This window comes from Mustela putorius, unplaced genomic scaffold (genome assembly GCF_011764305.1).
Source record: "Mustela putorius furo isolate JIRA1106 unplaced genomic scaffold, ASM1176430v1.1 tig00000107_pilon_pilon_pilon, whole genome shotgun sequence".
Classification (NCBI taxonomy): Eukaryota; Metazoa; Chordata; class Mammalia; order Carnivora; family Mustelidae; genus Mustela; species Mustela putorius.
In genome coordinates, this window is record NW_025421284.1 from 1,942,294 (window position 1) to 1,957,595 (window position 15,302).

The 15,302-nt window shown below is 48.9% G+C and overlaps 1 protein-coding gene across 1 annotated transcript in view; it reads right to left on the minus strand.

Moving 5' to 3' along the window:
- Positions 1-15,302, minus strand: part of ADAMTS16 (ADAM metallopeptidase with thrombospondin type 1 motif 16) — a 148,315-nt gene that overhangs the window by 48,503 nt on the left and 84,510 nt on the right. Inside the window, exons 13-17 of the mRNA XM_004768380.3 lie at positions 14,426-14,598; positions 12,569-12,699; positions 10,535-10,658; positions 9,883-10,127; positions 7,933-8,071 (exon numbers count right to left, since the gene is read on the minus strand). Of these exons, the coding sequence (XP_004768437.3) occupies positions 7,933-8,071; positions 9,883-10,127; positions 10,535-10,658; positions 12,569-12,699; positions 14,426-14,598 (812 nt within the window). The remainder of the gene's footprint in view (positions 1-7,932; positions 8,072-9,882; positions 10,128-10,534; positions 10,659-12,568; positions 12,700-14,425; positions 14,599-15,302) is intronic.

Consider the following 15,302-nt stretch of genomic DNA (forward strand, 5'->3'; position numbering starts at 1 on the left):
CAGCAGCTACAAACCTGCACACCCGTGCATGCATTTCTCCAGGGGTGCGCGTGTGCACGCACACAGGTCGACACACACGTGTGTGCACAAGAGCACACTCCTTTGAAGGCGACGACATAATCCCAGATAACGAGGAATGTGCTCCTCGTCCCTGCCGGGGGGCCTCGTGGAGAATAAGATCATGACAGGATCCCTCCTGCTTCAAGAGTTTCGGAGCCTAAACTGTCTGGTTTCTGAGGCAAAGCTGTAGCGTTAACAGAAGGGAATTGGGGCTGACATTTATTTGGCTGGACAGAGTGTTAGGAGCTTTACAGGTAGTCTGTCATTTCATCCTTAAAGGAACCCTATAGGGCAGCTTATATTATTATCCTCATTTTATAGATGGACTCACCAAGGCATAAAAGGCTTAAGTAGCTCCTAAGGTCATGAGATTTTAAGAGGCAGGGCCTTGCCGCGATGCCTGGCGGGCCGGGCACAAACGTCACGCGGTCTCCTCAAGCTCCTCGAGGCCCAGCCCGTCACTTCCCGGCACAGTCTTTCCATCCATCCAACATGACATATGCAGGGAGAAACTGTAACCTCTTGTTTGATTTGTGTTTGAGACAGAAAGAGATGCGCACCGCTTTCTATTTCAGAAGTTCCTACACTGGCAGGCAATGTTTTAAACTCTATTCCCCGTGAGCTGAAGCAAGGGAACTCGAGTTCTGAATGATGGACATGACCTCCAGGCCCTGCTCCCTGCTTCGTGTCTGGGGGCAGGAGTGAGGGGGGGGGCACGGGAGCCCTGCCGAAGCCGCCCCCATGGAAGGGCACGTGTTTGTGGGTAACAGAGGGATGAGCCCATATCACCCTTTCCAAACACGGCCTTCGGGTATTTTTGAATCAAAAAGTCATTGGGAGAGGCACTTGGGTGGATCAGTGGGTTGGGCCGCTGCCTTCAGCTCAGGTCATGATCTCAGGGTCCTGGGATCAAGTCCCGCATCCGGCTCTCTGCTCAGCAGGGAGCCTGCTTCCCTCTCTCTCTCTCTCTCTCTCTGTCTCTCTGCTTCTCTGCCTACTTGTGATCTCTCTCTGTCAAATAAATAAATAAAAATCTTAAAAAAAAAAAAAAAGTTATCGGGATCCTGCATTTGCCCTGGGACAAATAGATCGTTGGTGGCTGGTGAGGGCCAGGCCCGATGCTAGACTCTGAGGGCTCAGCAGCTAATGAAAAGTAGCCAAGGCCATGACCGGCCATGATCCAATCCTGTTCCAGGCTGTCGTAGAAGGTAAACACAGAGAGAGCGCAGCAGATAGCAAAGACAGACGTATACCCAGGTCGAGTGTAAAAGGGACCACAGACATCCAGGCCAGGAAACAGAGCGCTGCTGATCTGGGGTCGGGGGAGCATGGCCTGTGGCCCAGGGGCATTCTGGAGCTCAGCACCAGTGAGCAGGGTGGAGACACACTCAGAGCCCGGGCAGCACCAAACCCGGGGCCCCAGGTCCTTGTCTCAGACCCAGGGAAACGCTCTGGACAATAAGAAGATTTGCAGGTAGGAACCTGGTATGGAAGAGACTCAAAACCAAACCGACCCGAGTGACGCTCGATCCCACAGTGTTGGATCGAGTGTTGGAATGATTGATTGCCGCGTAGCTGACGGGCCCAGACCCTGGGCCTTCTGCCGAGATAGGCTTGAGAGTGTACATAACATCACCTTTTCAAGTCCTACCATGGCGTTTACCTCCAGTGTTGCACTTTCAGAAGGAGAACTTCACCTGCTATCTCCGGGCTTTTTCACCAGGATGAAATCAGATCACACGCACGGAGCAAGGCACAGGCAGGCTGGGGGGTGCTGGCTAAGCACGGTGGTAGTCACACGCCACAGCCCGCAGGCCGCAGGGCCTCGCCATCCACATGGGCAGCAGACAGACTTACGGCCCGGGCACCCACGGCGGGGCCCAGGGATACGGATCTCCCAGGTAACGAAGCCTGGGGTGGCGAGGCCCACCGCCCGTCACGTCCGTTTGTAGGTGGCGGGATGCTTGAGCTCTTCGTTTGAAATTGATTTCCCCAGCCCATTTCAACAAGGAGAGATAGAAAAGTGAATTGAAATATTTCTGGCTCTGAGTGCTTTCGAATTGCTGAATATCCTGAGAAAATAAAAACCAGGGACAGCCACATGCCCCACAGCATGGAGGGTCCCAGGGCTCCGTCTTCACAGGAGGGTATGGATAATGGTGCATCAGATGAGTTTCCCGTGAAACGGGGTCTCCTCCACCACCTAGCTGGAGGGTTACTGAGACTCAGGTCTCGTTTCTCAGACTGCGCACACATCTGGGAAGCAAGATCTCAGCAGGGCTTGCAATCGCTCCACGACTTGTCAGAAGCAGAAGTCACCGAGCGCGCGGGAGTGCCAGAATCAGACAGGCCGGAGTCTAAGGTGGCCTGTGGTAACGGAGCAGAGAGGAGCAGCACGCGTCTGAGGGCTGACGTCTGGAAGCTGCAGAGGGCGATCCCCTAACTGGGGACAACCCAGAGCGGAGCCTGCCTGCGGAAGACGGGGCTTCGTGAGCCCAGTGCTCAGAAAACTGTTACCGTCTTGTGGGAACCAGCCCTGGCCTGTTCTTCAGAAATCACTTTTAAATCTTCATATTTTGCTGAAGTACTGGAAGGGGACTGTTTTGTCTTGAAGACGACGGTTTTACTTGTCTCCAAGTTCTCACTGATTCTAACTGTAGAATGAAAACCAACCTTATCCTTCTTTTATAAAGAGAAAGAAACCAATCATGGAAGCAAAACTACACGGAGCACTAGAAAATATTCCACAAATGAATGCACGCCGTCTTTTGAGAAGCATCATTTCTATCGCCGGGGCTAAGTATTCACGGGTGCGTCATGACCCAGCACTGAGGACCCCCGGAATCGGAGGGGGAGGAGAAGGCCAGGAAACCAGAGTGGCTAGTGTCCCGGGAGCTTCTCCAAGTCTCAGGGACTCCCCGCGGCATGCAGGGGACAGCTCTGCCTGGCACGGTCACACTGAGCCTCTGCTGTCCTGACGTGTCCCAGAGCCTGGAGGGTAGGGACAACAGTCATCTATGGATGTCCCGTGATGTCCTCCTGCAACAAGGAACTGGCCCGAATCTGATTCCCTGGATACGGCGACCTGTCCAAAACGGCGGACCGTGGAGCCACTAGTCTCGCTGTGGGTCCCCAGCACCCGTCCTTCCGGCGCCAAGTGTGGGTACCAGAGACCGGGAACCCAGGCACATGTGCACTCTCCCCACAGCGGGAGCATGGTGAGAGGGGCCTGGTGTGACTCGGCGATGGGGCTGACCTCCGACGGACACTCGAACCGACTGCCCCTGGTCGGGGAGATATGTCCCAGCTCAGGAGGCTCTGGGCAAGCTGAAGGATCCCTGATCCCTGGGAAGAGTCGGGCTTCCCCGTTTCACCCTGGTCCTCTGAGCATGTCTGTGGAGATGGGCAGGGGTGGACATCGCAGCCCAGGCCCCGAGACAGGTGCTCCCTCTCCAGAAGATGAGCCTTTCCTCCATGTCTCCTCTGATTTTTGGGAACAAAGAGGTCAGGGTAACTTAGCAGGGCCTTGGATAAAGACACGGTCGGCATTTTCATGAACTTGGCTCAAAGGTAACCCAATGCAGGGACGAGACAGCAAGACCTATTTTAATTTGGTCTCAGGGACCAAAGAGGACAAGTTCAGCCCTTTTGTTACAGTGTAAAAAAAGAAGGGACACTTTCTGCAGGATTCGGAGCCTTCTAGCAAGCAAAGGTGGGAAAGATCTACGCGGGCAGTGGCTGTGAGGAGAGAGGGTGACGTTGGCCGATGAGGAGAGTAGCTGTGCTGCGGCAGACAATGCAAGGTCTGCCGGACCCCGTCCCCTGCGCCACGCTCCCGGGTCCCCTGCGCGTTCTCAGCCCCGGGCACCCATCTGCTTCCTCTCTGGAGAGCGCTCATGTTTCTGAGGACAGAGCCAGGGGACATCATTTCCCTCTCGGTCTCACCACCGTGCCTCGGGCCTGTAAGGCAGGACTGCAGGACTGAAGTCTTCCCTCCCGAGGCTGAGATGGGCTGTTGTGCCTTGTTCACCGGCTGTAACACTGGAGAGGCACGAGACACTCCCCGCGGGAGGGAGCAGGTTACTATTTCACTGCTCAGTCCACAGACCGGAAGTGAAGCACGGGTCTCTGCGTGTCCTCCCGACTTTGAGAGTCTGAGGGTCAGACGCGCCTGCAACGGCCGGTGGACGGAGCAAGTGAGGGACGAAGCAGTGTCAGCTGCTCGCGGTCCCCTTCCCTTCTCGGAACCTGATCGATGAACGAACAAAGTTCATGCCTTAGACTATCGGTGATGGCGGAGACAATGGTACTGGAAAAGTATAACAGGCTGGTTCACAGCCAATTTTAAGATTTGTCTGAGAAATTTTTAAAGATTTTGTTTAATTGAGAGAGAGAGAGAGAACACGTACATGAGCTGGGGGAGGACCGGAGGGGACGGATGGAATCTCAAGCAGCCCCTGGCCGAGCGTGCAGCCCAGTGCGGGGCTCAACCTCCCACCCCTGAGACTGTGACCTGAGCTGAACCCAAGAGGTGGACCCTTAACCAACTGAGCCACCCCGGCACCCCTAAGATTTGTCTGAGAAATGCTAATTGTGAATCACATCAATGTTTTCACTTGAGCAAAAAGCATTATCCCCAGACATTGCCTGGTGCATAGTGGAGAGTTTAGAACATAGCTCTAAGCCAGATTTTTTTTTTTTTAATTATTTATTTGACAGGCAGAGATCACAAGGAGGCAGAGAGGCAAGCAGAGGGAGAGGAGGAACCAGGCTCCCTGCTGAAGCAGAGATGCGGGGCTCGATCCCAGGATCCCGGGATCACGACCTGAGCCGAAGGCAGAGGCCTTAACCCACTGAGCCACCCAGGCGCCAAATTTTTTTTTTTTAAGATTTTATTTATTTATTTGACAGACAGAGATCACAAGGAGGCAGAGAGGCAGGCGGAGAGAGTTGACCAGAATTCACTGCCTACTGGTCAATTGTTTCCTCAACACAGCCACTGGTAAGCTGGGGAACTAATCGTCCCCAGCTGAAGACGACGCTCTACGGTTAATCCTTGACCATTGACCGTGTGCTCTCAGACTACTGGGGAGGGCTGGAAGTCCATCACACGTGGATCAAAAAAAAGCACATGTGAGGACGAAGCAGGACAAAGCCTCGACCTTCAAGTGGTCACGACATGAAGCGCTGCTTTGTCCATGAGGGGCCCCTTACTAGCCGCCCTTCAGGCTACTGTTCAGGGATGGCTATGAACATAATTTTGTTCCTCCGTGTCCTGAGTGGGGACCATGGCAGCTTGTCTGGCCCCATCCCCAGCGAGGAGCCTGTATCCTTCCCTCTAGTTTCGTAATTAGAGCCATTTGTCTGCTCTCTGTGTGCACAGAAGAGAATCCTATGTTTTCCTCAGAAAGCTCTTAATGTCAGAATTTAAATATGATTTCATTATTTTATTCTTAGTTAATGATGGGAAGTGTTCGTGTGGGTCAAGCACATTAGTATTAATTGTCCAGACTTACTTTTTTTGTCAATATTTGTTTTTCTCTATTTCTTTCATGTCTTTTATTAGAGCAACTATTAAGAATATTTGAGGGGTTTGAAGCGGCCGGGGATGGGAGGTTGGGGGAACCAGGTGGTGGGTATTAGAGAGGGCTCGGATTGCACGGAGCACTGGGTGTGGTACAAAAACAAGGAATACTGTTATGCTGAAAATTAAAAAAAAGTTGAATTCATTTTTACTTTAAAAAAAAATCTTACTTGTATTCTTTTCTTTCTTTCTTTTTCTTTTTTTTCCAGTGCTCAAAATACATTCCTGGAAACCTATAAACTTCCAAGACTGAATCAGGAAGAAATGGACAACCTGAACGGACCAATATCTAGTAATGATATTGAAGCCGTGATCCAAAACCTCCCAAAAAACAAGAGTCCAGGATCTGACGGATTCCCTGGGGAATTCTACCAAACATTGAAAGAAGAAATAATACCTATTCCCCCGAAGCTGTTTCAAAAATAGAAACAGAAGGAAAACTTCCAGACATCTTCTATGAAGCCTGCATTACCCTGATCCCCACACCAGGCAAAGACCCCACCAAAAAGGAGAATTTCAGGCCTATATCCCTGATGATTATGGATGCTAAGATTCTCCACAAGATCCTAGCTAATAGGATCCAACATTGCATTAAAAAGATTATCCACCATGACCAGATAGGATTTATCCATGGGATGCAAGGGTGGTTCAACATTCACAAATCAACCAGTGTGATAGAACAAATCAATAAGAGAAGAGAGAAGAACCACATGGTCCTCTCCATTGATGCAGATAAAGCATTTGACAAGATACAGCATCCGTTCCTGATTAAAATGCTTCAAAGTATAGGGATAGAGGGAACATTCCTCAACTTCATAAAATCTATCTATGAAAAACCCACAGCAAATATCATCCTCAATGGGAAAAAGCTTGCAGCCTTCCCGTTGAGATCAGGAACACGACAAGGATGTCCACTCTCACCACTCTTGTTCAACATAGTATTAGAAGTCAGAGCAACAGCAATCAGACAACAAAGAGAAATAAAAGGTATCCAAATTGGCAAAGAAGAAGTCAGACTCTCTTCGCAGATGACGTGATCCTTCATGTGAAAAACCCAAAAGACTCCACCCCCAAACTACTAGAACTCATACAGCAATTCAGCAACGTGGCAGGATACAAAGTCAATGTACAGAAATCAGTGGCTTTCTTATATACTAACAATGAAAATACAGAAAGAGAAATTAGAGAATTGATTCCATTTACTATAGCACCAAGAACCATAAGATACCTGGGAATAAACCTAACCAAAGAGGTAAAGGATCTGTACTCGAGGAACTACAGAACACTCATGAAAGAGATTGAGGAAGACACAAAAAGATGGAAGACCATTCCATGCTCTTGGATCGGAAGAATAAGCATTGTTAACATGTCTATACTGCCCAGAGCAATCTATACTTTCAATGCCATCCCATTTTTACTTTTTCTTTATTCATTAGATTCTTACTTTATGCAAGTGCCCATTTTGTTTACTTTTTTTTACTTAAATATATAACTGTCTATATTATGCTTAATTATTAAACCAGGAATTCACAAAGTTGAAATCTTATATCTTTTTGAAAATTTGTTTGTTTTCTAAATATCAGATAAAATTGAATATTGTGTTTCTACATTTGAAAAATTTACCTGTCACTCTTTATCAGACTATAGTATGTCTGGCTCTAGCTGAGAATGTTCTTGCAGTGAACTAACTTTATCGATTCAGTCATGCCTATGGTCTAGTTCTTATGGCATTAAAATGACAAAGCTATTGACTGTCATGTGAAATTCTCCTTTTGACGTGCCTTTTCTAGTCATTTCCAGTGCAACTTGCATAAAATTCTTGTGCTTTCTGGGTGAATTTCAGTATATGACCTCATAACAAATTTTTTGAGTGAGACCATTTGACCAAACCTCCAACTGTATCACGGTGTTTTCACGTAAGCTTCTATTTCTCGTCCCCAGCACAATCCACAATACTTTGAGTGACTTTCATTTCAATAATCTCAAACAACAAAACTAGACTTTATCACATCTTCACTTGGAGGGAAAGGAGAAACCAGTTCAGTGCACGAGCTCCTCAGAGCCCCTCGCTGAGGTAGATGGATGGGAGAAGGCAGGCCAGGCCTTTCAGGGACATCCAGAGCCCCTGTTCTCTGCTCTCCCTCGGGGACAGGTGGCCCACCTCGGGCAGAAGCTCCGAGCTACCTGCCGGGACACGGGGTGGACCCATGAGTCCGGCATGCCCATGGCCCGGATGCACCAGGGCCCCGCAGTGCCCACCACCAGGGGAGGTGTGAGAAGTGACCTACCCCCACCGCAGGACACGGAGCACTCGGACCGAATGACGGCCCACAGGTAGCGAGGCTGGCCGCCCGGCTGCTTCTCCCCCCGCAGCCGAGGCACAGAGTACTCCCAGGCAATGCCCGGGTTCCTTCCCTGGAACAGGAGCTGGAAAACAAAGACAAAAACAAAAAAGGAAAGAAAAAGGGGGGTAGAGCAGTTAAAGTGGAACTGACAAATCAAAGCTAATCTGTAAATAATACATAAACACCAACATCAACCGTAAGCACGTTACAATAAGAAACCCTGCCCATCCTCCAAAATCCGTAGGAACTTTCTAAACGGAAGTGAACTGTCAGCAGGAACCAAGCACATTAGGAAAAACGTGGACATTTGACTCCTGGACTTCACATGTAGTACCGGCCTCCACGCGCGCCTTCGGACGCCTCCGCAGCCCAGCTCAAGTATTTGGTTACTCCCCCGCTGTTTCCTGGAACCCCCCACAAGTCCCGTCCTTCTGACCGAATCAGAAAGCGCTGCCTATAGATCACTGTCCCACTTCCTAGTGAGTCCAAGCAACCCAGGCCTCCTGAGTGGGTATCAGTGAGACCGGCTGCTAAGTTCCTTTGCCGACTGGCATGTACCGTGCCGTTCCAGGAGAACATGACTCATCAGTAAAGATCTCTCAGGTTGCGCCTGTCCGTGACCGATAGTTTAGCATCTCCCATTTGAACGCTTCCCTTCTTAGCTTGAAACCCAGTCGTATGGACCCTCCAATTCTCACTCACGAATGCCTCAGATCCACTGATCTCAGTGAGAAGCCTTCTTATTTTGGAGCCTCACCATTAATCCGTTGATAGAAATCCCATCTCTGAGTCTTAGAGCCTTTAGCGGTCCTCACGTGATGTGCCCACGGGCAAAGACACTGGCCCCTCCCTGACAACACAGCTCAAGTCCTAGTCGCTGAAGGTGTTGGAGGACAGGGGCGAGCCCTGGCGAGGGGCCACGCGGCCGGGTACTGCGCTGCTCTCCTGCTGGATATCCTGAGCCTCTGCCACCCTTCTCCCATCCCGAGACGCTCCCAACAAGCCATGTTCCTCTTCACATTTGCCTTATCTCTCCTGTGTGGTTATTCCAGCTGACGTCCGAGATGGCGGGAGAAATAACCAGAGCAGGGATTCAGGATGAAGAGCAGAGGTGAGGGTCTGAAGGGACAGGACCCGGGCAGATGGGGCGGCCGCCCCCAGACGGTCCCGGGGAGCATCTCCCAGGAAGATATGAGAGGGCAGGAGGGGCTGCCTGGCCCCCAGAGCAGGTGGGGGGCATCTGGTTGGCTCATGTCTGCGTACCCAGTTGTGGGCTGAGGGGGCTGCTTTTGAGCCAAGTGCTTTCATCTTGCATAGAAATACAAAAATGTAAGGGGTTCTGCAGTACTGACCCCCGACCACCTCCACCTGCTCAGTCCCATGGGGCAGGTCATGGTGCAGGGAGAGCCGATCTGCAGTTTGGGAGCCTCTGTGGCCGTGGGTGGGGAGCAGGAGGGCGGTGGGTCGGAGGCTCCTGCGAGACCCCTCCCTGCCCACGTGAGGGCACAGCGGGGGCCCTGCTCATCTTGCTCCCACTTCACAGGATTTGGTGCAATGCTGATCCCACCCCAAAGAGAGGTGCAGGCAGAGTCCCCTGAGTGTGCCAGCTTCTCACAGCCAGAGAGCTTGCAGGACCAGGGCAGACTTTTGTAAAAATCCACTAATAAGGAACCCTGAGCAGGAGCTGCGTGATGGACATAAGTACAAATGTGAGGAGGCCCCAGAAAGAGAACGAGTCCACGGCCCCAGGGCATCCATCAGTGCTGTTTCTGAGACGCCCTCAAATTATAAAACTCTTTCTGTGCATTTAAAACTATACCAGTGGCCCTCAGTCCCCACCAACGCCAGAAGGACCCCCACACCCCAGCCCGAAGGTGAGAGGCTGGAGTCTACCTCCACAACCAGGGTTTCGTTGGTTGGCCCAGACGAGGTCAAGCTCTCCGGTTCATGGGAGGACCGTCTGTAGTCGAACGTGGTGCCTGAAAACTTGTATCGGCCGGGCCAGTCGACCGTCCAGTGTCCGTTCAGGTAGTATTTTCGGAGGGTGTTGCGCACAGAGATGTAGGAGGTAGACACGTTCACTTCGCGGATGCGGATACTCCGGGCTCCGGGAGGAATGGTGACCATCTGATAATATTCTACAGGGAAGGGAACAGGAGAGAGAGAATGTGCTGTCTCTCTCAACACACCGAGCCGAAATCCCTACGCACCTGGGGTTCCCCACCACGAAAACCTGAGGATCCACATTGGGAACCAGGAGGAACTCTGGTGTGGCAGTCAGTTCCATTAGTTCTTTAAGTGACTTCTTCCCTTTCCTTTTTTTTTTTTTTAACTGGAGCAGAACTATTATTATTTTCACTAGTAGTAACCTAACAACTACTTCCCATCCAAAGGAAAGGCTTGACAAGCAGAGCAGGGATGGAGAGTGTGTAGGTCTTTGCAGGACCCTTTGCTGCTGTTTCCACTGCACCTCAAGGGTTTCCCACCAGGAAGTTCCACTCGTATCTTCTCTGCTCAACACCGGCCCGCAGCTCCGCGTACTCACGGTTGGCGCCATGGGGGTTGGCGTAGAGCCCCTTGTGCGTCGTGCAGTCTGAATTATTGCCCCTGCACACACCGCAGGAGTCTTCCACAGCATCGGACCCAAGGACGTTGTCACATCCGACTCTCTGGGGGACCGAGGTCACACGTCATCCATGCAAGAGAAGACAAGAGCGAAGTCACCAACCTCCAGTGAGAAACCTCCCCATAAGAGCAGAACATTTCACTCACACAGGGTAGTTAACAAATACTTATTGGATACCAAATATGTGCACAGCAAGACTGTAACTCGACTCTTGGGTCCAAAGGAAGAGACACTGACATCTGTTCTCTTCAGTACTGCTACATGACCTCAGTATCTGGAGCCCTCAGCGAAATCTCTCCGATTGTCATGTGGAGAGAACAGTGCGTTTCAGACTGACACAAAGCTCTTAGTAAATGACAAGCAGTGTGTCCACAGGAGGGTCCACTGGACCCTGCCACTATGCCTCTATAGTGCCGTGTGTAATGCAGAGAAGTAACACATGCCACGTGGGATTATTCCCAGCAGTAAATTATGTAATTATGTAATTACTATCTTAGAACTTAAGGGGCTCTTTATAATGTCTATGGTACCTGCCAATGTTACACTTCCCAACAAAGAGTTTAGTATATACAAGTAAAAAATTCAGAGATGAAGTAACTATAGCCAGCAATTCTTTGTTTGAAATCCTTGGGCCAGATGCATTTCAGAACTCAGTGTTTTTGGATTTTAGGAAGGTAATTTACATATTATGCACATAACATGCAAGTCCCAGCAGGACCCAGGGCAGTGCCCATAATAAAACACATAAATGATGTTCCTATAGCAAAATGCGAACATGGTCACTCTAAGCGAACTAAATAAAACTGACAAATATTCTCACATCAGTTAAGGGCAGGTTTTGGCCAGCAAACAAATTCAGGGACGCTTACATTGTGCAGCCCAATACACTTTCTGTTTCATAGCTTTCGGGGTTTCAGAATTACACGTAAGGGATTGTGACACTGTATCGTTAAGAATACCTGAAAATAATGAAATATTTAACAAGTCAACTAGTAATGGGACCAAATGGACAGAGATCTGAACATGAACGCTGAAAGAGATCTGGATAGAATGGAGTCGATCTTCACCCAGTAAAACGGATGACAACGTGTGTCTCAGTGGCGGACCCAGCTTTACCGGGTCTTCCAACTTAGAGAAATCTGAAATGAAGACCACGGTCTCGGACTGGTGGGTGCGCATACTGAATCAGTTCAAGGAAGAACCCATCCTTCACATGCAGTGTATTTGGTCGGGTAAGGCTTTAAATTTCTGCATATAATAAAATTCCTTCCCCGTCTCAACTCGGCATGGGGTGGTGAGCTCAGGGCTCTATGGTCACTTTGCCACCAAATCTTTCACAACTTCTCTTCCAAGTCCCTCCACAAAAGAGACCCCTACAGGATGCAAAGTGGCCTCGGGGCTCAACGCTGCCCCGGTCTGCGTTGCTGCCCGTGCTGCTGCAGGCTGACCCCACTCTGCTCTTCCTCATTCCCGGGGCCTGTTCCTTCTTGATACAAGGATACAAACCCTCTGAGCACTCCTTCCTGTTTGTCACCTCCCTCGGCCCCCCGGCCCTGCCTGCCCTCGGGTACTCTGACACCTGAGTTGGGTCTTACAAACCCACTCCTTCTCGCAGGACCCTGTTCCCAGACTGCTCCCCCAGACTCCTCCAACTCACCCTTCCAGACTGAGCTCAGAAGCTCCCTTCTCCAAGGAGCCCCACAGATTCTCCGGATCTGTATCTAGGAAGGAATCCGCTCTCCCCCATTCCCCGTCCTCTGCATGCACTTTGACTGCAACCAACCCCATGTGTCTCAGTGTGTCTTCCTATGGCATCCCCCTCCCCCTCCCAGGCTGTGGGTCGGAGAGAAAGGGCGGGGTTCAGATGCTGGTGACTTTAGCCCCTCAGAGGATGCCCGGCACAGAGCAGACTGTCTGGACACGTGTGTTGAATGAATGAACGATCATTATTACCTCACATATCCCATCTATACAAACATTACGGCTATCCTCCGAGCATGGAGTCCCATCTTTGACTTTATTTGACAAAGAAAAGAAGAAATCAAATCCTTCTGCGATACAGTAGAGTTTGCATAAGTGCTGATCTTAAAAAGAAATACACACACAAACACAAATAAGAAAGAGACTTAAGCTCTGATCATTTTCGCTCTAAATTTTAGATAGACTTTTTCGTTTTCTCTTATCCCCCATAAAATAACTCCCACACAACATTCATCGCAAATACTTTTTTTTTTTTTGTGGTGGTCTCATGAGGCTTGGGTTTTTTTCCTTTAATTTTTAATTTGTATAAGGCTTCACTATTAATTTTTTATTCTGTTTGTCCTTTCCTATCCTTGTGCGTTACCCAGTTGTTGGCACATAGTAGGCATTCAATAAATATTTGTTGACTTGAATACAACATAACTGTTCACTATTTTACTAGTATAATTAACTACTCTCTTGTAGAAATGCAAAAAGGTCATTACAATTTAGTAGCAATATATAAAATTCTCAAAAGCGTAATAAAAGAATCAAGTGATCACCAAATTTCTTAATAGCACATTTGATGAAATACATATTTTTGAACCGATAAAAGGGATAACTTTTAGATGAAATCTCCAGAAGATAACCAGAGGCTAATGTTTCCTATAAATACAATGATTGTCAAAACACATGGATACATGGAAAATGTAGGTATCATTGTACACTTAAGCATGGTGGATCAGGTTTACTTTCTCTCTTGATAATCTGTTTCATAGATTTTATGGTTTACATAATTAATATGAACTTTCATAGAAACTTTTCCCCTTCTTTCTTCTTGGTAAAGAACGGAAGAGTTGATGATGAAAATATAGTCTTGCCTTAGGAGTTTTCATGGGCTCAGACTCATCTACAAATATTTTCTTCACTATATAAGATGAAACCCATTGAATAACCCTAGGAATGGAGTTGAGTATGTGCCTCCACGATTAATGTGTTTGTTTCCTGAGACCTGGAGTCAGGAATAATACACGTATGTTGACCTCAATTTCAAAGTTCTTTCTCTTTTTTTCTCCTGCCTACTTATTTCTCACTGGATCGAATTTTACTGAGTTTAAGAGTTCAAAACACAACCAAAAATGCTTTGTGTGAAACGGCTTTAAAGCTTTCCTTTGAGGCTGCACTGCCTTCGTAAAGCTCTCACCATGAAAACACTATGTCACGTATTTCTTAAGTGTTGCTTGGACAGTATTCCCAGTTTCAAAGAGCAAGATGACTAACTATTCTTTGAATTTCTCCTTAAATTATGCCAATTCAGCTACCAGGTTCAAGTTACTGTAATCTTAAGAATAATACATCTTTCTCTCAACCTGGAGAGTAAAATCAGACATAGGGTGCAAATAACCTTCTTGGTTTAAATCAAGACTTTTGAAAATAGTAGGCTTTAAAACTACCTAATTTTCCAAAAGATGTTAGACTTGCTCTGATTCTTTGGCCATGATAACTGCTCAGTGGGTGAGATGCTGAGAGAAATATCACCATCATCTGCTGGGATGTGTAATGAGAAAACACTGATCCATGATCACTACACCATCTATTTTGAACGCTTCGTCACTTCTTTGAAGATCTCACTGTAGGGTGCACACCCTGGGGTGTCTTGTTAATTTCTAACCACACAGCTGGTCTAGTTTAGACCAGAAGCTGGTGGCCGTGGGGCAGGCGAAAAGCCTGGGTTAGTGACCTCACACAGCGGTACGGTCTATCCAAACAGCGCACTTAAGATCACACCCGTCTAAACAGTACAGGTAACAAAGCATGGGGTCGTTAGTAGAGGAGGGGTTTAGGATTCACCTTCCACTTGGGTGTATGGCTTCCACGTGTAGCGCCATCCTCGAAAGCGCTTGTCATTGTACTCTGCACACTGCAGCGCACGGAAGTCAACGCTGTTGTGCGGACATTGCTGACTGTTGCAAAGCCTCAGCGTACGAGTGGATCCCTCACAAAACTTGCCTCCGTGCGATGGTCTGCAACAGGAAGAAACCCTGCGTTTAATAGCCACTCTCCCCTCGCTGGAAACTAGGCTTACTGGAGAGATGAGCAGATCCAGTTAAATGGCTCACAGTGATGAAGGAAGAAGTCTGCACCCCAATGGGACCATGACTTTTTTTTTTACCATCAACAGCATGATCCCTGTTCCTGACGTCACTAGGGCAAGTTACAATGTGGAAGTGGGTCTGCTTGCCACCTGTTCACTGCTGGTGCCCAGCAGCCCGGCACACCAGACAGAGGGCAGGGCTGAGACGGACATCCAAATCCATCGCTTTGGCTGCTGTCTGCTTCCCTGCAGCCAGGCCAGGGCAGCAGATCAGCTCAGGAACAGTCACCTCCCACTGGCTGGTGCTAACAGCAAAGAGGCTCTGCTCACTCCTAGAATCCATGTGGACCCAGCACAGAGACGGCCTCCTCTCGATGCAAGGGATGCACTAGGCGTCACACATGAGGGACACCACCACGAGGCTGCAACAGGACTCGTGTTTTAAACCAACTGAGGTGCGAAAGGAGGCCTGGGACAGTCCCCCACGCCCTGCTCTGGGGACCGCCTCTGATGGTTGCCAAAGTAAATATATTGGAGGAAAAACCAAACAAACATTTGGCTTTTTTTCACATAAAAAATTGTTCTTACCAGTTTCTTATTCATTTGTTTTCTCTATGCTTTCATGATTGATTT